Raw genomic sequence first — 21411 nt, forward strand, 5'->3', positions numbered from 1 at the left:
AAGGGCTTGTACGGGACATCTTGCTTTGCGTATACTCAAGTTCTCGACTGCCTTGATGTAAAAGATTCTAAAGGACATACGCACAGAGTACTATTAGAAAAATTTTAGAGTTTTAAAATTTGAGCAGATGGTAAAATTAGCTTTAGGTTTTGTTTTTTCTAATGGAAAGTTTTTCATTGTGGTCAAAAAAAATACATGAAATTTGCCATTTTAACCATTTTCAGGTATACAGTGCCTTAGCATTAAGTACACTTACATTTTTGTGTAACCATCACTACCATCTGTCTTGAGAACTTTTTCATCCCCCCAAACTGAAGCCTCGTACCCATTAACCAAGAATTCTTCCCTCCGCTCTGCCCTGGTAATCATTATTCTACTTTCTGTCTCTATGAACATAACTACACTAGAAACCTCATGTAAAGTGGAATTTTAAAAAATTGTTAATATTCTTTTGTAGCTGCCTCAATGCTTTTTAGAAAGAAGTTGTAGTGTGTCATAAAAATGTATTACTAATTGATACCACTTTCACCATCAAATTATACATGATGTTTCGTTTAGTGTTTCCCCTCCCCATTTCTTTAAGTTGTGGAATTGAATAGGGAGTGTCATGATGCCAAAGGAGCCCTGTTTTTCCTGACTTTTTTTGTGATGAGAAAACATGTTGTGGGCCTGTGCAGCTCCTCATTATATTTTTTAAAGTCTGATTTTAAATTTTAAAAGAGATGTAGAGGGTGGGGAAAGGTCGGCAGAGAATTGGTTCTGTCTCTCAGTGAAGACGGCAGGCCCCATGATGATTTCCAAATGCCATTTCAGCTCTTTGGAGATTGACAATACCCTTTTAAATGGAGAATAATTGGTCACCACCTTCCTTTAAATGGACTGTGAGTCAAATTTCACTAAATGTCACCGCCAGGTGAATTAGAGGTTCTGCTTCACTCTGAAATCCCTTTGCTCAGTGACGCGTCAGTCAGGTCTTCTGGAATGTTCCCATCACCCCAGGTCTGTGCCCCTCAGGAGTGCTCAGGGCTGGTTGGAAGAAATAGGGAAGGGCAGGGGATGGAAGTGAGGCTTCGCGGAAAGAACAGAGATGGAGTGTCGCAGGGAGGCACCCCACCCCACGCGACCGGTGAGCACACCCTACACCGCGATGGCCAAGTGTCAGGAAGTCAGGTGCCTGGACCGCGGCAACAAACAGCGACCTGCCCCTGCGTTCTCCTCTCCCGTCCCAGCCTAGGGAACATGTGCTCCTGAAGACTCTGCATCTTATATATAAACATCTTTGGAGATGTGGGGAAAGTGTAGGCTTCTGGGTTTCGTTTTGCTGCAGAGCCTTCAGTTTTCACTTCTGGGAGAGCACTGGTTCTTTCTTGACAGTATGTCCCACCAATGTCAGAGCAAAAGGGGCTCCTTCTGTGGGCTCTTCTAGTGCTTCCTCGAGAGAAGGAATGCAGTGGTGGGCGTATTCACCTAGGATGGCTAAATGGGACATTTCCTTACTTAGCAGACAAGGGGGAAACCAGAGGGGTGAGTAGCTCGTAGGAAGAAGGTGCCTTCTTTACTCCAGGACTCCAGAAAGTTTTTAAATCTTGAGGAAGGTGAGAGAGGGTGGAGGAAGGCTTGCTAATACACGACTCCTGGTGGGCTTAGCTATGAGTGCCCCACATCAATCTGTAATTAGCTAGGGACGCAATCTCAGGGAGTGTAAGGTAAGACCTGTGACTGCTGAAAGCCAGGCTTGCAAACAGGAGAAACACAAGAGGAAAAGCCAGCCGGGAGGTTGGGGTGGAAAACCATGCACCCAGGCCTTCTCCTGTGATCTGTTTTCTCAGTCGGCTATTAACGGGGACTTGTTTACGGGTTTGGCAGTCGCAGTATTTACCGACTGATCAACGGGCATAAGAAAACAGATAACAAATGCACGCTGTTTATGCAAAAGGCCCGTGCAGCTATTTTATGGTGGCTTACTAGAGGTCCTGAAACCTGACTTGTGTGCACTGTTACCTAGCAACCTGTTACAAAGTCGCCGGGGAGTGAGATGCATCGGTAATTTTTTTGTGTGTGTGCATATTTGGATGTAAATGTAAACTTGGTGACAGTGCAGCGCAGCCCACGGGAGGAGAAGAGACGTGAAAAGGAAAGGAATACATTTTCGGGGGAGAGGGGACGATTATTATTTTTTTCTTCCACTTGCTCTCTGGTTGATCAGAGTCCTATAATTGATAGCGGTTCTCGCCGGGGTACTACACCTGGCTGTGTCCGTGGCTGTGATCCCAGGACCAAAGGGCCAGACCCCAGGGAGCTGTGGCTGAGCTTCTGGCTCTTTCCCTTATCAGATGTCGGGTTAGCATCGGGCCTTGTCCCCCAGCCTCATAACGGTGCCATTGTTCTCGTCTTGAATTTTTGAGCCAGGCTCTGTGCGTGCACCTGCTGGGACCCTAGGGTGCAGCTGTTTGTGGACACCGGGGCTGGGAGCCTCTGCCAGCCACGTCACTGCAGAACCGGAGCACAGTGACAAATTCAAGCGTGTCCGTATCTTCTTGTTTTCAAAAGGGAGTTGGAAAACACTTGATTCTTTCTTGCTTGGTGATTAAGGGGAGTCTTTCTTGCTCCTTCAACACACAAATGACTTTAAGGGAACCCAGGAGGATTAAAGGGCTTCCAAGGTGTCGCTAGGGGTAAAGAATATGCCTGCCAGTGCAGGTGATGCAAGAGAGTGGGTTTGATCCCTGGTTTGGGAAGATCCCCTTGGAGTAGGAAGTGACAACCCACTTCTGTATTCTTGCCTAGAGAATTCCATGGACAAAGGAGCCTGGCAGGCTACAGTCCATGGAACCACAGACTCGCTGTGCAACTAAACATGTACAGCAGTATTAAAAATCGCTGGGGGGATGCTGTTTTAAGGGGACTCGAAGGCCACCCATCCCGATCCCCATTTTGAGGTTTCCCAGCGTCTGTGATTGTGAAATCAAACCCCTTCCCCAAACCATCCAGTCTTCTCCCGCCTGAGCCCACACTTAACATTCCTTAGTCCTTCGCGATTAATGTTTGCTAGGACCAAGGCTTCCCAGGCTCAGCACTGTAACTGCCTCAGAGGAGAAGATGGGGCAGCCCTTGCTGATGGCTTTCTGGGATGATGGCAAAGATACTTTTGAAAACTCTGCTCTGCGTTTCAGCCTAGGAGACAAGCCTTCGGGGGCTGCAGCCTGCATGTTTGCCCAGATCTCTCTGGGAATCCAGAAGACAGAGGCAGACTGTCTCATGTCAGGGTGAGGGCTTCAGTAGCCGCATGACTGGGGCTTTGCAAGGGAGAGGAGGTTAAATCCCTACAGTTGCTGTGCCATCTCTCCTTAGTCTAGCAGCAGTGCTCACCTTGACTGACATTAGACTCACCTGGGAAGCTTTTGTTTCTTACACGCCGGGGTCCAGCCCCACTGCCAGAAATTATGATTTAGTTGGTCTCGGACAGGACCTAAACATTGGTGTTTTCTTTAAAATCCTCAGATGATTCTAAAACTGCAGCAAGGCCTAAGGACCACTGATGTGGCAGCTGCACTTGTTACCTGGCTTGTTGGTTTGTTTCCAGTACAGTTGTAGTTTTTTTCAGTACAGCTCTCTTCGCTCACTCTCTGTCCCAGACCACGAAAAGGGCCTGGTGCTGTGGGTTGGGTCAAGGTTGACCTGAACTGGAGGCCTGGCTGAGTCATGGTGATTGAGCCCCATGTTTCCCCTTGTGGGGCCACATGACAGGAGAATTAAAACAAGCATCTGGATGTTCTGCTAGAATTAGAAAATCTTGAGACTCATCTGTAACATCTAGGAACTGGGAGGATCATCATTAGACGCCTGATTAAAAGTTGCCTGCTGTGGCCTTACATCACTTCTCTTTCTGAAAAACCACACTTTTCAAGATATCACATGTAAATCTAACTCTCCAAATTAGAACCAAGCAGTTGACAGAAACTTGGCACCTCAGTTGTTGGCTGGGAATATCTTTTTAATCTTCTTGTACTGGGTTTTTTGAAAATAAAAAGATACAAGTCATTTCAACTATTTTTAGTTTGGAAACTGGCCAAAGAAATGTTCTGTCTCCCGCATTCTATTAATTTCATAAAATTGAGGCTGAAAACATCTTAACCATGAGAGGTGGATTTCAGAAAGCAATGACTTGCAAATGAGTCCAAGCTGAATTGTTTCAAATGTGTTAGGAGCTCAGCGGTAAAATGGCCAAGGTTTTCTTGAATCAACAACGGGGAGCTGGTGAATGTTTGTGTTGTATCTTGTGGGTTCCCGTGGGCCTTTGCTGTGCCACCTCCATCTATTTCCCAGAATTTTATGCATCTGTAGTTACAATACGGTTTGTCTGTAAAGGGCAGCTCCTTATCCAGTGATACCTTTGTTTGTGCTGCCGAAGAAGGCGGGAGCCAGGAGATGCCTGGTAAACGAGGCATCCTTATTACCTGCTGACTCTGATTGGCTGTCAAACATCTTAGCATCTTTCTTCCAAAGAAAAGTCAGTTTTCTGCCATTCATGACCTCAGGTTTCACTGCCGTTAGCCGGAGCTCTCCCTATGCCTAAGTATGCCTTCCAGAAAGGTTTATTTTGGGCAGCCTTCCTTTGCATCTTCAGTGTGGCCTTTCTTAACCCTGCCTGGCTTTTCTCACGATGAGCACTCAACTGATCATGTGACTAAAATTCCTCGTGTCAGAAGCCACTTTAAGGGGCCTCCCTCCGTGTTGAAATCCTGGATTTTACCGAACTGGGTGATTCATGTGAGAGAGAGTGTGTGGCTCTTTCCTGTTTTTCAGTGACTTGCAACTCCACGAGACAAGAGCTGATCTGAGTCACAAAAGGGAGCAGGTGGTTGTTACAAGAAAATGGGGCCTGGAGTCACACACTCACATGCTCAGGCTTCCAGGGATGGAGGATTTGTGACACTGATTAATTGTTTATGGTTTTTCCTGAAGAGTCAGTTGCTTAGTGCCTTGTTATTGTTGCTGTTCAGTTACTAAGTCACATCCGACTCTTTGCGACCCCGCCAGGATCTGCTGTCCTCCGCTGTCTTCTGAAGTTTGCTCAAACTCATGTCCATTGAGTCAGTGATGCTAGTTAGTTAGCACAGCGCCTGCTCCAAGCCACTGAACCCACTTGAACTTCTAACAACCCTAGAGGAAGGCACTATTAGTGTTCCCATTGTACAGATGAAAACTGAGAAACGGGCTAAGACACTGGGTCATGTTTACACAGCTAATGAGAGTTGCGACTGGGGTTCCAATCCAGGCAGTCAGGCTCCAGCATCCCCTCTGCCAAATCACTAAGAAGTGGTAAAACCAGAAGTTGGCTCTGTCCTCTGTCCTTGTTGTAGAGTCAGAGGCCCCAGCAAGGGAGCCGTTCTCAGAATCTCATACGTCAGAAATTGTGCTAAGGCTTTTAGGCTTCTCACGCATTGTTTAGTGCAAATAGAGCAGTGATGGTAAGGCCAGTTGCAGTATACCTTCAAATACAGTTATCTTGTAACAAGCACGTACTTGGGGAAATCAAGACGGCAAGTCAGCAGCATAGAGGCGCTGCCACTGGAATCCAGACGTTTCTTTCCTCACTGTGCTGGATAAGGTTTACCTCATCTTAGAATTGTCCACAGAGTAATTTGGTATCTTGATAGACCTGGGAAAGTTGATCAAAGTCTGTATTTCTGCAAAACTGAATCCAGATCATTTTCTGCCTTCCTTCAGAAGTCACGTTTTCTTCTCCTCACTACTGTTGTTACTCCTGTTGCTGCTTCTACTATTATCATCCTGAGCCTTATTACTGATCAGATGGGTTTGCAGTAAGCCAGGCACTGTGCCAACAACTCGATGTAATTTCTCAGTTAACCCTCCCAATAGCCCAATTAATGTTAAACCTATTTTATAGACGAGGAAGCTGAGGCTTAGAAAGTTTCAGGGGCAAGGGATAGAGCAAACTGCCTAACGGCAAAGCTTGGCTCCTGAGCACTTAATGAGCTATTACCTAATTTTTTTTTTTTCTCAGTTGAGCGAAGTGTCTTTTGACCTCCGTCTGCTTTACTGTTTATTTTCCTTGGCTTCAAACCATGGCATCCTTTTTAATGCATGCTAATTCAGCCACTAATCTGGTTAAATTTTTTGCGTCTTCAAAATACACCCACACCCGTCCCTTGGAGGGCAGCCTCCCCGGGGGTCATCACCCTCACACGTAATCAGCTTGCCCCTCCAGCTCCCTCCCTGATGCCTCTCGCCACCCCAGGAGCATCCCCCTTCCAGGCTGCCAAGGCGTTAATGGACCCTTCCAATACTTCTGACGTCAGGTTGTGCCCAAGCCTGGCTCCTTTCTACTGAGCAACTGTATCCCCTCTACTCTTAAGAAAAATGCTGAGTCTTCACCAGCTCATAGACACATCCCATCATTTCCATTTACCTGCCTTCACTCATTCCATGAGTCTGGTCATTTGAACCATGGAGTTCCATGTATCCTTCTCCTGTTAGATAAAAGGGAGGGGGGAGGTTCTAGAAAGAATAATATTATTAAAACTAAAATAACTAGGAAATTCCCTGGTGGTCCAGCAGTTAGGAATCTGAGCTTCCACTGCAGGGGGCACAGGTTTGATCCCTGGTTGAGGAACAGAGATCCTCACAAAAAAAAGAAAAAAGAAGAAAACTAGTTTAATGCACCTCTGACCCCCAGTGGTTCTGTATCTTTGTAGAGAATCTCTAGCAATATTGAGCCTCCTTGCTGTAATACCTGCCCCTACCGTCCCTGCCCCAATTCTGCTCATTGTGCTGTCACCTCCGCCAAGTCTTAAGACCCAGCTTGACACTTGTATTATTGACTGTGTCTTAGTCTTGCCTCTTCGACTCTGAAACTCTGTTTCAGATTGCTGGGCGGGGTGGTGGGGGGTGGGCAGTGTTCAGGAAGAGATAATATTTCCTTTTTAATGTCTTTATCTTTATACAGTATCATCCACAGAGCATTCTGTGGTAGATGATAAGAAAGATATTTCATGAGTTATATCTATTCTGGAAGTCACGTTTTCAGAGGTTGTGTACAAAAAAGATCTTCACGACCCAGATAATCATGATGGTGTGATCACTGACCTAGAGCCAGACATCCTGGAATCTGAAGTCAAGTAGGCCTTAAGCAGCATCACTACGAACAAAGCTAATGGAGGTGATGGAATTCCAGTTGACCTATTTCAAATCCTGAAAGATGATGCTGTGAAAGTGCTGCACTCAATATGCCAGCAAATTTGGAAAACTCAGCAGTGGCCACAGGTCTGGAAAAGGTCAGTTTTCATTCCAATCCCAAAGAAAGGCAATGCCAAAGAATGCTCAAACTACCTCACAATTGCACTCATCTCACACACTAGTAAAGTAATGCTCAAAATTCTCCAAGCCAGGCTTCAGCAGTACATGAACCACGAACTTCCAGATGTTCAAGCTGGTTTTAGAAAAGGCAGAGGAACCAGAGATCAAATTGCCAACATCCGCTAGATCATCAAAAAAGCAAGAGAGTTCCAGAAGAACATCTATTTCTGCTTTATTGACTATGCCAAAGCCTTTGACTGTGTGGATCACAATAAACTGTGGAAAATTCTGAAAGAGATGGACATACAGGCCACCTGACCTGCCTCTTGAGAAATTTGTATGCAGGTCAGGAAGCAACAGTTAGAATTGGACATGGAACAACAGACTGGTTCCAAATAGGAAAAGGAGTACGTCAAGGCTGTATATTGTCACCCTGCTTATTTAACTTATATGCAGAGTACATCATGAGAAATACTGGGCTGGAAGAAGCACAAGCTGGAATCAAGATTGCCGGGAGAAGTATCAATAACCTCAGATATGCAGATAACACCACCCTTATGGCAGAAAGTAAAGAGGAACTAAAAAGCCTCTTGATGAAGGTGAAAGAGGAGAGTGAAAAAGTTGGCTTAAAACTCAACATTCATAAAACGAAGATCATGGCATCTGGTCCCATCACTTCATGGGAAATAGATGGGGAAACAGTGGAAACAGTGTCAGACTTTATTTTTTTGGGCTCCCAAATCACTGTAGATGGTGACTGCAGCCATGAAATTAAAAGACGCCTACTCCTTAGAAGAAAAGTTATGACCAACCTAGATAGCGTATTCGGAGAAGGCGATGGCACCCCACTCCAGTACTCTTGCCTGGAAAATCCCATGGACGAAGGAGCCCGGTAGGCTGCAGTCCATGGGGTCGCTCAGAGTCGGACAGGACTGAGTGACTTCACTTTCACTTTTCACCTTCATGCATTGGAGAAGGAAATGGCAACCCACTCCAGTATTCTTGCCTGGAGAATCCCAGGGACAGGGGAGCCTGCTGGGCTGCTGTCTATGGGGTCGCACAGAGTCAGACATGACTGAAGCGACTTAGCAGCAGCAGCAGATAGCATATTGAAAAGCAGAGACATTACTTTGCCAACAAAGGTCCGTCTAGTCAAGGCTATGGTTTTTCCAGTGGTCATGTATGGATGTGAGAGTTGGACTGTGAAGAAGGCTGAGTGCCGAAGAATTGATGCTTTTGAACTATAGTATTGGAGAAGACTCTTGAGAGTCCCTTGGACTGCAAGGAGATCCAACCAGTCCATTCTGAAGGAGATCAGCCCTGGGATTTCTTTGGAAGAAATGATGCTAAAGCTGAAACTCCAATACTTTGGCCACCTCATGCGAAGAGTTGACTCATTGGAAAAGACTCTGATGCTGGGACGGATTGGGGGCAGGAGGAGAAGGGGACGCCAGAGGATGAGATGGCTGGATGGCATCACTGACTCAATGGACATGAATCTGAGTGAATTCTGGGAGTTGGTGATGGACAGGGAGACCTGGTGTGCTGGGATTCATGGGGTCGCAAAGAGTTGGACACGACTGAGTGACTAAAGTGAACTGAACTGAACTGATGCTACTTCACTTTAAAAAAGATTTGCAAATTCACAACCAACTCTATAGTGCTGTCAAGAGGCTGGATGGAAAAGATGATCCATGGAAAGAAAGCAAAAGGGAGCCTCCAACAGTGTGAGCACCTTGGTGTTGACCAGGAACTCGGCTGGTAGGGCCTAGTCTAGGAACCAGAGTCTTGCATAAAGTTAAGTAACAGCCTGTCTGCAATTTAGCAGCTCAACACAGTAGCCATTCACTTAGCTCATGAGTTTGGGCGTCTTTGACCAGGGTGCTTCTTCCGGTCTCTCCTGGCCTGACTCATTGGTTGCAGGACCTTGCCAGGTTGCCACGGCATGGCTGGTCTCAGATGGCTCCAGCCAGGATGGCCTCTTTCTGTTCCCCAGGGTCTTCCATCCTTCAGTGGGTTTGCCCGAGCTTGCCCATGTGGCAGCTGGACTGGGTTCCAAAGGAGAGAGCAGCAGTGCTTCCGGTCTCAGGGGGCTGGACTCAGAACCAGCCCAGCATCACTTCCACCACCTTCCAGTGACCAAAGCCAACCACAACTGCAGCCCAGATTCAAAGGGCAGGAGAATCTCCACCTCTTAATGGCAGGAGCTGTGGAGTCACATGACAAAACAGGTGGGTTTTCCGGGAGAGGAATCACAATCTTCATTTGGTGGAGTTCTTCAGACTCTGGGTGGGTGTTCCATGAAGATAAAAAAAAACATTACAATATCGATATATGAACCAGAGTGTCAGTATGGTCATTTAAAATGACAGGTGGGACCGTCAAGAGGAGATGTCATTTGGGGCAGGTGGGCACCGACTTCCCTGGAAAGTGTTGGAAATCTATTATCCAGTCATTAGTTTTTCTTTTTTCTGGTCTCAAGTCACCTCAATCTGTTGCTACATACAAGTCACTTCATCGCTGTGTGTACAATTTATTTTTTTTGGATATGTTAATAAAATGCAGTTGTCTTTCCCAGTTACTCCTGGCTTGAGGCCTGATTGGTTTTTCAGGACTGGCTCTTCCTGCTTTTGACAAAGGAGAGATCCGCTCTGTTAAGTGATGACTGCAGATAGCCACGCTTGCTCATTGTGTGTGGCTTGGAATAGTTTGGTTCACAGAGAAGAGCCGTATTTATTTATTTTAAAGGTCTGTGGCATTGCTTATTGCTATTACCCTTGACCTTGCTCCAGAGACACTTTTGTTTCCCTTTGTTACTATGTCTATAATCGCAGTAGCTTCACAGGGACTTGCGTGGCCCTGGTCTGGGGACATAGATCCTGAAGTATGACTTAGGATTAGCTCAGATGGGGATAAAAAATGTAATGAAATATAATGAGAAATATAAGATGGTTAAGACATTGCTAAACACTAAATATATAACGACTTAAGACCAATTAAGTGGTTTACCTTATGAGAGAACAAGATCTGAAAATATTTAGCTAATGTTTGAAACCTTCTATTTGAATATAATATGCTTCACTGTTACTAGCTATAATTTAATGAAATCTTGGCTTTCCTTATGACTTCAGCAGGCAATTTATCTTCTTCTCACACCAAGTGCATCAAGTAGTCAAAAGAAAAAAAAATCCCAGATACCCAAACAGATCATACGTTCTTACGTATGGTTACAAGGGAACTTGGGTCACTCCAACAGCCCTGATTTGTAATCTGGAGAGTTGAGCTCTAATTCTATCATGAATGAGCTGTATGACTTTAAAAAGGTCGTATCATTCTCTGAGACTGTATTTTCTTATTGTAAAATAATGGATTGAAAAACAGCAATGATTTTCATTTTGTGTGTTTGTTTTTAAACAAATCCATTTTTATCAAGCAAAATCTTAAAGTACAGACTCAATATATAAAGCACAAAAATACATAATTTATGTATTTAAAATTTAATTTTATCTTTTATGTTCTCATTTATTATATTTATTTCTTCTAAAAGTCCAGCAATTAGAAAAAAGTTGCTAAGTGATAAGCCCTGAACATGAAATTAGTGTTATGATGAGTGTTATGAGCAGTATTAGCATCTAGTATGTTTCTATAAATTTATTTTGCTGATTGCAGCTTCAAGAAATATCATTTACACAAGGGCATTGTGACAAATGAGATAATATTCTTAACAATTCGCCTTGTAATCTCATGATCCCTTTAATTAAATTTGTTCAGCTGCTTGAACAGAGAGTACGATAATAAAAAGTTTTTGCTTCTAAGTTGACACATTTAGCAACTGCCCTTATTCCTTATCATAATAAAGGGCAGACACAAAACATCCTAAACTTTCAATAGGCACTAAAGCCATCTGTAATTCTATATTAACTACTTGGTTATTACTGAGTTGCTTTGCCGACGGTGCTAGTGGTAAAGAATTTGCCTGCCAGTGCTGGAGACTCAAGGGATGTGGGTTTGATCCCTGGGTTGGGAAGAGTCCCTGAAGAAGGAAATGGTTACCTGCTCCAGTATTCTTGCCTGGGAAATCCCATGGACAGAGGAGCCTGGCGGGCTACAGTCCATGGGGTCGCAAAGAGTTAAACACAGTTGCGCACACATGAGCATGCATTGCTCTGTGACTGATATTTGAAAGTTTATTTTATTTCTCTAGTCTCATTTTTCATCTACACAGTGGGAACAGTGGTAGTACTACTTCAAGGGGTTGTTGAGAGGATCAGATAAATTAATCCAAATACTCCCTGGCCCATACTAAGTGCTTTGTAAATGAAAGCACCAAGTATGTCTATATATGTCTACATGTTTCTGTCTGTCAGCCATGATCAGAAGCTTCATCACAGTAGACACACTTGAAACTTTTCTTACATCTGGGTTAAGGCAGTGTTCCTCCGCCAGAGGCGTGCTCAGGGGGTAGTTGCAATGTCTAGAGAAATGGTTTTCATGACTGGGAAATGCTGTTGGCATATAATGGGTAGAGGCTAGGGATGCTCCTGGATCCCCTTCTATTTATAGGATAATTTCCCCAAAGCCTGGTAGGCTGCAGTCCGTGGGGTTGCAAAGAATCGGTCACGACTGAGTGACTTCACTTTCACTTTCCCCAAAGCAAATTATCCAGCCCAGAATGTCAGTGTTGCTGAGGTTGAGAAAGCCTGATTTAAGGCATGCATATAGACCCTACTGATGCCATAATTGTACAGTTTACATGCATAGGCCTGAATTTTTGGCAAGATTAGTGCATGTGCTCAGTCACTTTATTCGTATCTGACTCTTTTGTGATCCCATGGACTGTCCCCTGCCAGGCTTCTCTGTTCATGAGATTTCCCAGGTAAGGAATACTGGAGTGGGTTGCCATGCCTTCCTCCAGGGGATCTTCCTGACCTAGGACTCAAACCTGCGTTTCCTGTGTCTCCTGCATTGCAGGTGGATTCTTTACCACTGAGCCATTGGGGAAGCCACATATAACCAAAATGCTGCCACTCCTATGAGGCAGGAAGAACAAGTGATACACTAGACTGAATTAACTTGTTAATGTAAGTTAACCTATCAGTGGTCTCCAGTGAGATAACATTTTATATATAACAGAGCTAAGGATCCACATTTTAAAATGAACTTTTAAATTAAGTTAAATAATTTTAAAAGCTTCGCTTTGAAACCGATATTTGTTGGAACCCCTGAAGCTTGACCTAGGGTTCCTTGGGATATTTTTTGAAAACCACCAATCTGTGGTCCCTTCCTGGTCCAAGAGTCTTTGGCTCTGCTTTAGGGGGAGGTAGTAAATAAAATTCTCAATGGCCTAACTTTTTCATGGAGCAGCTCAGTAGTCACAAAATTGCCAGACTCTGAACTGAAAGAGAGCTCTGTCTTATTAAACTCAAGGAAAGTGTCGTTTTCCTTCACCAGAGAGAATGGACAAGGCGAAACAGAAGCAGTCATGTTGCAGACTCTTCTTCCGCCCTCTTAGATCTTTAGAAAATTCTTCCCTACCAGAAAATGTCCCTTTCCTTCAGGTTACATCCCACCCTTTCCTCATTTCTCACTAACGATGCTTAGTTCACGCCAGATCACTTCTGTCCAACGCCCACGGTGCAACTGCTTGGCTCAGTATCCTTAAAGGCACTTGGACTGTGTCGGAGAGAAAGGAGAGAGCTTGGGTGTGTTTTCAGCAAGAAGCCCTGAAGTCTAGTGTCTGATGTGAAGGAGTCAGTCCCTTAACCTCTTGGGGCCTTGGTTCCTTCACCTCTAAGATGAAGACGGTAACAGTACTTGTTTCCTGTGGTTGATGGAAGGATCAATTCCTGTATAACAATTCAAATGCTAGTTGTGTGCATCATTGAAACAAATAGTGGTCTTTTTAAAAAAAATATTCTTATTTGGCTATGCTGGGTCTTAGTCGTGGCACATGGGATCTTTAGTTGTGACATACAGTCTCTTAGTTGTGACATGTGGGATTTCGTTCCCTAAGCAGGGATCGAACCCAGGCCCCCTGCATTGGGAGCATAGAGTCTTAGCCACTGTACCACCAGGGAAGTCTCCAAATAACGGTCTTTAAGGAAGTTATGTAGCATTGTCCTGGGGTCAGAGATGGGAGGGGCTTGGACAGAATCTCAGTGTGTATTGATGACACTGATGACACCTTGCTAGAATGACGGTTCCTTTTACAACTCATTAATGCTGGCCTATTAGAAACTTGGAATCATTTTATCCCAGTGGCTTCTCCATTCCTTTCCCATATTAGCATTTATCTTGAATCCTTTCTAAATCCTGATTTAGAAAAAAACTGATTTATTTCCTTTCAATGGCAACCCAGCTCCATTGAGTGCATTGACTTAACAGATACACATAATTTTTAGTCATAATTTTCTCAGGTCACAAAATGCTTGAACAGTGAGAGGCGGGGGTCTCTTGGTTAGTTGGGCTTCCTTGCTGCATTAAGTAGAGTGTCTGGAAGCTTTAAGATACATAAACAGAAGTCGAGGCAGTTGCTGGGAAAGTTCTTTATGAATTGAGTTCCATATGTGCACAGATCTTCTTAGTGGTAAGAGTGGAGCAAAGACTAGGCAGTGAGTCATAGATTACTGCTTTTCTCTAGCAATTTCCCCAAAGAGAAAGAAAACATCTTTAGTTCCACCTTTCTCTGTAAAAGATAATAGGTTTTTTTTTTAAAGTATGATAGTAAAAAAAATGATGGCAATTATTATCATATTAATTTTAAAATATAAGACTTTATATACTATTCTCAGTGCAAATATTTCTGATAATTGAAAGAAAGCAGTGTAGCCTTCATATTGCTATTTTTAAATCATCTTTTTAGACCTAAATGTTTGGGAAATTTAAACTTGGACGAATGAGGGTTTCCCACATATTTTTTGATACGTCATTAGCTACATTTACATCTCCCTAGCACATTGTTCATTTTATGCCATTCTTGACATTGTCAGAATGAAAACCAGGTATGAAGTACCTTGCAAATTTATAAAATAGCAACAAAAACAGCAACATACAGCTTGTGTATTTTTTTTCAGTGTCATTGCAATTCTGTTAGATTTGGGTTGTGCTAACCATGCCAGATATCTTTTTTTGCCCCTTAAATCTTACATAGCATGTATTCTGACTAATGCTCCCAAAAGCTACCTTATACCTTCAGAGAACATTAGCTCAATGGTTGTCGTCTCCAATAGTTGGGATTTGCTTCTAGGGCTCCAGCAGTTTCTTATTTCTTTCCTAGCCTCACCTTAATATTTTTTAAAGTTTCAAAAATAAAATATGCAGATCTAAAGCATTTTTAAAAATACATAACCAGTCACTTTGTATTGTTCCTTCCCAGAGAACTGAAGTTACAGACTTAATAGACAGCATCCATTTAATTATTCTGTGTCCACTAAATTAGGATACCCTTGGAAAAGGTTTTATGAAGGATTCTGGAAGAAAGGCTTAGGTGAGAGAAACTTTAGGAGATGGCTGATAAAAACTCCTCCAGAAGTAGTTGAAAGGGGAGAAATGTGCTAAACAAACAGGATTCTCTTAGGAGTTACCTTCTGTAGAGGTCCAAAATACATGCTTGGACATTGCTCTAGGCACAGCTTTGTTTTCTTGGGTTCAGTTTCCAAAGGCATTGTCCCCACTGGACTAGATTTTCAGCGCTTTTCTGGAGATTGTTCTGGGTTCCTCCTTTAGTAATACCAAAGTCCAAGTGATCAGTCAGAAACGCCTTAATAAGAGTTGTAGTGTAGTAGCAGAGCTTTTACCTTTATCTGGGAAGTTTTATCCCGGATCTGATGATACCTTGGGAAAGCACTTCCGATTGCCTTTGGTAAAATATTTTGGGGTTCATAGTTCTTGTTTACCATGAGTTGTAATGAATGGAGTGCCAACAGGTATCACTGATTTGTGACCAACATATTTTATTCATTCAACAAATATATGTTGAGTACCTACTGTGTGTTGTTCCAGGCCCTGTTCTACACCCTCAAGGTACGTCAGCATTTAAAAAAAAAGGTCGTTGCCTGTGATGATGGGAAGTAGACAGGATGCAGTGAGCATCCGCTCTCCCTCCTAGCTCATTTTTGAAAGGTTTAACATACTCCCTGGGCTCTCCAGATGGCTCAGTGGATAAAGAACCCACCTGCAGTGCAGGAAATGCAGGAGATGCAGCTTCCATCCTTGGGTCAGGAACGTCTCCTGGAGGAAGGCATGGCAGCCCACTCCAGTATACTTGGCTGGAGAATCTCATGAACAGAGGAAATTGGCAGACTGTGGTCCATGGGGTCACAAAGAGTCAGACATGGCTGAAGCGACTGAGCTCGAATGTACTCCCCAGACCTCAGGAAGGATGCCCATGACAGACACACCTCTCTTCATAACGCACCGACTCATGAGCTTCCTATTTGTTAAGTAAACAGGGCTTTTCTGTTTCTTGACCCAAAAGGATTTTTACAGTGTCATTCACTTTATAACTACCTGTTAAACTCTACATATCAGTTTTATGCACATTTTTAATGACATTTTATTTCACAATAAAACGAATTTTTTGAGGGAGAAAGTGAAAAAATAAAAAGAAAGAAAACCCCATAAAGGTCATCGCCTTCATGAAAACCTATCTTTGAACTGGAGAAGTAGACCATAAATTGTTAACACAGTAAACGAGAAAATGATGTAGTATGGGTTCGTGTGTTGGGGCTGTCTTGGTGGCTCACACAACAGAAATGTATCTCTCATCATTCTGGAGGTGCGAGATGAAGGTGCGGGCAGGTTTGGTTTCTCCTGCGGCCTCTCTCCTTGGCTTCAGGATGACTGCCTTCTTGCTGCGTCCCTCATGGTCTTTATTCTGTGTATGCACATCCTTCGTGTCTCTTTCATTCTCAGGACACCAACCATATTGGATCAGGGTCACGCCCGACCCTAATGGCCTCATTTAACCAGTTACCTCCCCGTCTCCAAATACAGTCACACTGGGAGTTAGGCCTTCCGTATATGTATCTGGGGAGGTGGGCAGACAAAATCCAGTCCACAATGAAGTGTTTTCCGGTGATAAACATTTTGGAGTAAAAAGGAAAGTTAAAGTTGGGTAAGAGAGATCGGGGGTACTGTGGGGTGGGGGTTGCAGTCTTGATTAGGATGGTCAGGGCCTTCATTGAGAGGGTGGTATTTTAGCAAAGACGTGAAGGTCAAGTTACATTCAAGTGTTGGTGTAACACAGAGACCAGAGATGGAGGGATGGTGTGATGGTGGGAAGGGATACAAAGTGGACAATCCATGGACTTGGGTTTTAGTCCTAGCTCTTTGTCTGTCTGGACTTCCCGGATGGCACAATGGTAAAGAACTTGCCTGCCAATGCAGGACACATAAGAGATGTGGGTTCTATCCCTGGGCAGGGAAGATCCCCTGGAGAAGGAAATGGCAACCGACTGCAGTATTCTTGCCTGGAAAATCCCATGGATGAAGAAGCCTGGCGGGCTACAGTCCATGGGGTCACAAAGAGTCGGACACAACTGGGCATGCACACTCACTTCATCTTTCAGGTAGTCAAACTTCCAAAGGTCACTAGCCTGCTGGGGTCCAGTTTCCAAATAGGCTGGTCTGTGTGAACTTCTGATTCCAGAATAAATATTCTTAGTGGGGCATGAGACAGAAAGAAAGAACTTTGTGCTTACGTATTGGCTGGAGGCAGGTGGTGGGCAGGGGGGTGATAGGTGTTTGCTTTGGGGATTTATCCTTTTATTTTTTTTTCTTTGTTAAGCAGGTATCGGCTTAAGGCTCATTCTAGTAAGCGTTTCTAAAATTTCTGTATTGGGATGAGATCTTCTTTCTCAAAATACCAGTATACCTAATATAACCAACCTAAAGTTTTCCTACTCTGACCCTTTAAAGGGAAGTGAGATGCCTGTGAAAGTGGCAAGTGGTTCACGAGGCTGCTTGTCGTCCTTCTTGGTTTTTCCCAAGGAAGACCAGGAAGTAGGATGTAGCGCAGTGGGGAAGACTTGCTGTGGTATAGCCAAGCCACAGAATCCATCCCATAATAGGCCAGTCAGCTTTGTTCTGACCACACACACCACACCAGCCAACCATGCTAGAAATGGAAAAGGACTTCAGTGGAAAAACTGGTGAAATCTGACTACAATCTGGATCTTAGATCATAGCAATGGGAATTGCTTCGCTCTGACAAATGCCCCATGGTTACATAAGATGTTAACTTTAGGAAACTCTGGGTGAAGGATGTGTGGGAACTTTTTGTATCATCTTTGCAGCTTTTCTGCAAAACTAAAATTACATTTAGAAAATAATATTTTGTTTTCCTTTAAAAATGCCCATTATGGGCTAGGAGATAATTTGGACTACAAGATATAGGCCAGCAAGACAGTGCCAAATACATGCCCCACTCTTTGTGGGGCTGTAGCAGTCAGCTTATATGATAAGGCAAAAGAAGTGACTTAGTAGCAGCAGCAGCAGCAACAGCATCACATCTCTGTGCTGAGCTTTTCTCTTTGACAGATTCTCCATCCTCACCTGACCACTGCTGTCCAGGTTTTTGCTTGGATTATTGCCATGAACTCATGTTTAGGGGCTCCCCTGGTGGCTCAGACCATAAAGAATCTGCCTGCAATGTGGGAGACCCAGGTTCAATCCCTGGGTCTGGAAGACCCCCTGGCAAAGGAAATGACAACCCACTCTGGTGTTCTTGCCTGGAGAGTTACGTGGACAGAGGAGCCTGGCGGGCTACAGTCCATGGGGTCACAAAGAGTCAGACACGACTGAGCGACTAACATGTTTATATTCAATGTTTTATGGCAGAGTAACTATTTGAATGCATTATTCTATAACAGGATTAGGTAGGGAGAGTGCTAAGAGGTCAGAGAGGCAGTGACATATGCTGGAAAGAAGACATTGAGGGAAACCAAAGAGAAAATGCCCAGACCCTTTGTAGAGGCAGCACTTCTTGAAATATGATAAGTTCCAAAGATTCAGAAGCCCACACTCTCCTAAGTCCTGCTCTCATGGAGTGTCTTGTATTTTGTGCCGAGGGCTCAGCCTATTTTGATGGGGTTGTGGTCCCTCCGGTGTTAGCTCGGTGTGTTCATGCATTCCAAACTTCATTCAGTTGGGAGTAGCTAAGAGCAGGAGTGGTCTCTCGTATATGTATATGTATGTAATCCCTTTCTTCTTTTGACAGCTGCAAATCAGAAGGAGCCCATGAATCTCAATTTTAAAATAAAAGAGGAGCCTAAGGAAGAGGAGACCCTAAGCGTCACATTGCCTCGGTCCAGCTATGTGTTCAGCCCTGAGTCTGAAGTGTCAGCCGCGAGCATCTCTGAGGACACGCTTAAGCCCCAGGAAGCAAAGGGCAACGTGCTAAGACGGGATATGTCAGTTAAAGCAGCATCGGAACTTCTCATGAAACTATCAGGTACTTGATTTCTTCTAAAATATTCACATACTGATACCATCACTTGCAAGCCAACTGGGCTACCCATGGGTTACATTAGCCTGTTGGCAGCAATATCACATTATTAAGGTAAAGTCAGGAATGACTGGCTTACTTGTCTTAAATTCATGCGTTTCGTGTATAAATTTGTTTGTGGATGTTAGCCGTGTACCTGTCTTATTAAATACGCTCCTCTTTTCCTGATTATGACTGCAAATTGTTGGGAAACACTGCTGCTTTTCTAAGATGATGTAGGTCATAATTTTAAATGGGTTCTAATGACATGCAAAGCACTTCTGTTAATTGATCAAAATATCTTTCCTTCCTAATAGAGGACCTTGCACTGTTTGGTGTTTTTGTACTGTTTTCTTTACGAACCATTAAAAATATTTTTCTGAACTTAATAAACCATTAAGACGGCACTTGAAGTGATTAGCAATAGAGTAGCAATGAGATTTTATAAATAGAAATTTCTCATAATGGAATATTGTAGTAATTAAGTTCTTGAGACAAATAATATTTTTGTTAGTATCTAAACGTCATTTCAGCTTATCCAATTTTGGCAGATTGGTTTAGAATTTGAAATTCATGTATTTTGGATTTCTTTTCCCACCCAGTCTCCTATCTGTCCATGAGCTTCAGAACAGATAAAAATTTAGTGTGCTTTGAAAAATTTAGTGTGTTTGGAAGTACATGCTTCCCAGGTGTTACTAGTGGTAAAGAATCCCCCTGTAGGTTCTTTAATGCAGAAGATGTAAGAGATGCAAGTTTAATTCCTGGGTCAGGAAGATCCTCTGAAGGAGGGCATGGCAACCCATTCCAGTATTGTGTCTGGAGAATCCCATAGACAGGGGAGTCTGGCGGGCTACAGTCCCTAGGGTTGCAAAGAGTCAGACACGACTGAAGGGCTTAGCACACGTACAGAGCAAGAAACACATGTGTAGTATAAAATTCAAAGGTATGACTTTAAAAACAGGGAAAGAAAAGTTATGTTAATAATAATACTTACCAAATCACAGCCCATCCTTAGTTCATTGCTGCTTAAAGATAATTTTTAGAAAGTCAGAATGCTGGTATGGATCCTACTTGGAGGATGGTAAATTCAGTTTGTAATTTACAATGCTTGGAGGATGAAAGCAAGAAATGTATTAGTGAGACCCCTACCTAGTGTCATTTCACCAGCAGTTGTGTGTTTCTGGTTGACCGGTAGGTTGGAAAGTAAGAAATTAATAATTATTTACTTAAAATTATTGCATCAGAACAGTTGAAATTCCTGTATTTGCCAGTGGTGGGATTAAGAATTCTTTCCTTTGATGTGAATTTAAAACACACTGGAACTTCCAGGGGGCATGATTTGTTACAGATAAAGCATAATACAATGATTACATCCTTACCATCACCCCATTTTTCTAAACTGATGGTGCAGTTTCTCCTATGTAAATGGGAGGTCTTGCAAGGTTGTGCTAATTGCTAAAAGCTGCTAGTTTAAAAGAAAACTTGTTCAGGCCAACATGCTTTCATAATTTGAACCCTCCCTCCTATGTCAAAAGCTCTTGGTAACATCCAGTAATCTATTGGCTTTCCAGTCAAATCAAGGAGGTCACACAGCTCTCTCCTCCTTCTCTCATAACATGGACTGGCATATTATGACTTTAACTCTCTTCCAACAGTGACTCCTGTCCCCTCCTAATGGTAAGATTCTAGCGTGTAATATTTCTGTTTCAGAGTTTGCTGCATAGCCAGCATTGCGAGCTGAGAAAGCTGGGGTGGCCCCAAAAGATAATATGCAAACACAAGATCGAAGGAAAGATGTTCTCTAAGGAAACAGTTTTATCCTAATTCTTTTGGATGATGCGATTTGAGACAATGAAGTATGAAATCATTTCCTGGGTAGTAATGAGATCCCCAAAATAGAATACGGCTAGGCGGCCATGCACATTTAATGATATTTGTGGTCAGTAATGGCTCTTCTGAATGCTTATGTTGAGTGTTAGTGAATACACATGCTGTGGAGCTCCACGATAGTTGAATCGGAAATTCCCTGGCGGTCCAGTGGGTAGGACTCCTTGCTTTCATCGCCGAGTACAGGGGTTTGATCCCCAGCCTGGGAGCTAAGATCCCGCAAGCCGTAGGGTGCAACCAAACTTTAAAAAAAAAAGAAAACAAAAAAGACAATAGTTGATTGGATGACCTGTTCATATTTCCAAAGGCATCTCCTCTGCTTCGTGCTGTGGAAATGAAAACTTGTTTGAAGACTAAGATAAGCATGTTTTGCCCTGAAAAAATTTCCCAAGCATTCTGTGCGCTTTGATTTAGGTTAAAGAAATACGTACCACAGTCCCTACCTTCTAGATACTTGTGGTCTAGTCAGAAGTAATCCAGGGCAGTGGAATGCATTCAATCAGTGCTTTGCACTTGGAACTTCGTACTTGTACAGTCTAGCAGATTGTGGCCAGGAAACTGTGAAGAAGTCTCCAAGTCATTCCTAAAAATAGGAGTGTGACTTGAAAATAACAAGTGTCTTTTCATTCCTAAGCCACAAAGGTAAAGAGACCTCACCTTTTATTAGGTTTAAAGTGGGCATTAGTGTTTCTAATCACGGACAGATTGGTGTTTTTGGG

General features: G+C 43.4%; 1 protein-coding gene across 9 annotated transcripts in view; it reads left to right on the top strand.

Annotated features, from left to right (window-relative positions):
* The window catches only part of ZNF827 (zinc finger protein 827), a 190552-nt gene that overhangs the window by 55768 nt on the left and 113373 nt on the right, over nucleotides 1-21411 (top strand). For all 9 annotated transcript variants that reach the window (XM_086346490.1, XM_086346492.1, XM_086346493.1 and 6 more), the window contains one exon: nucleotides 18539-18772. In XM_086346490.1, coding sequence (XP_086202616.1) covers nucleotides 18539-18772 — 234 coding nt within the window. The remainder of the gene's footprint in view (nucleotides 1-18538; nucleotides 18773-21411) is intronic.

The sequence above is a fragment of the Bos grunniens genome, chromosome 17 (genome assembly GCF_055505025.1).
Source record: "Bos grunniens cultivar Pamir isolate PY7600 chromosome 17, Bosgru_T2T1.0, whole genome shotgun sequence".
Taxonomy (NCBI): domain Eukaryota; kingdom Metazoa; phylum Chordata; class Mammalia; order Artiodactyla; family Bovidae; genus Bos; species Bos grunniens.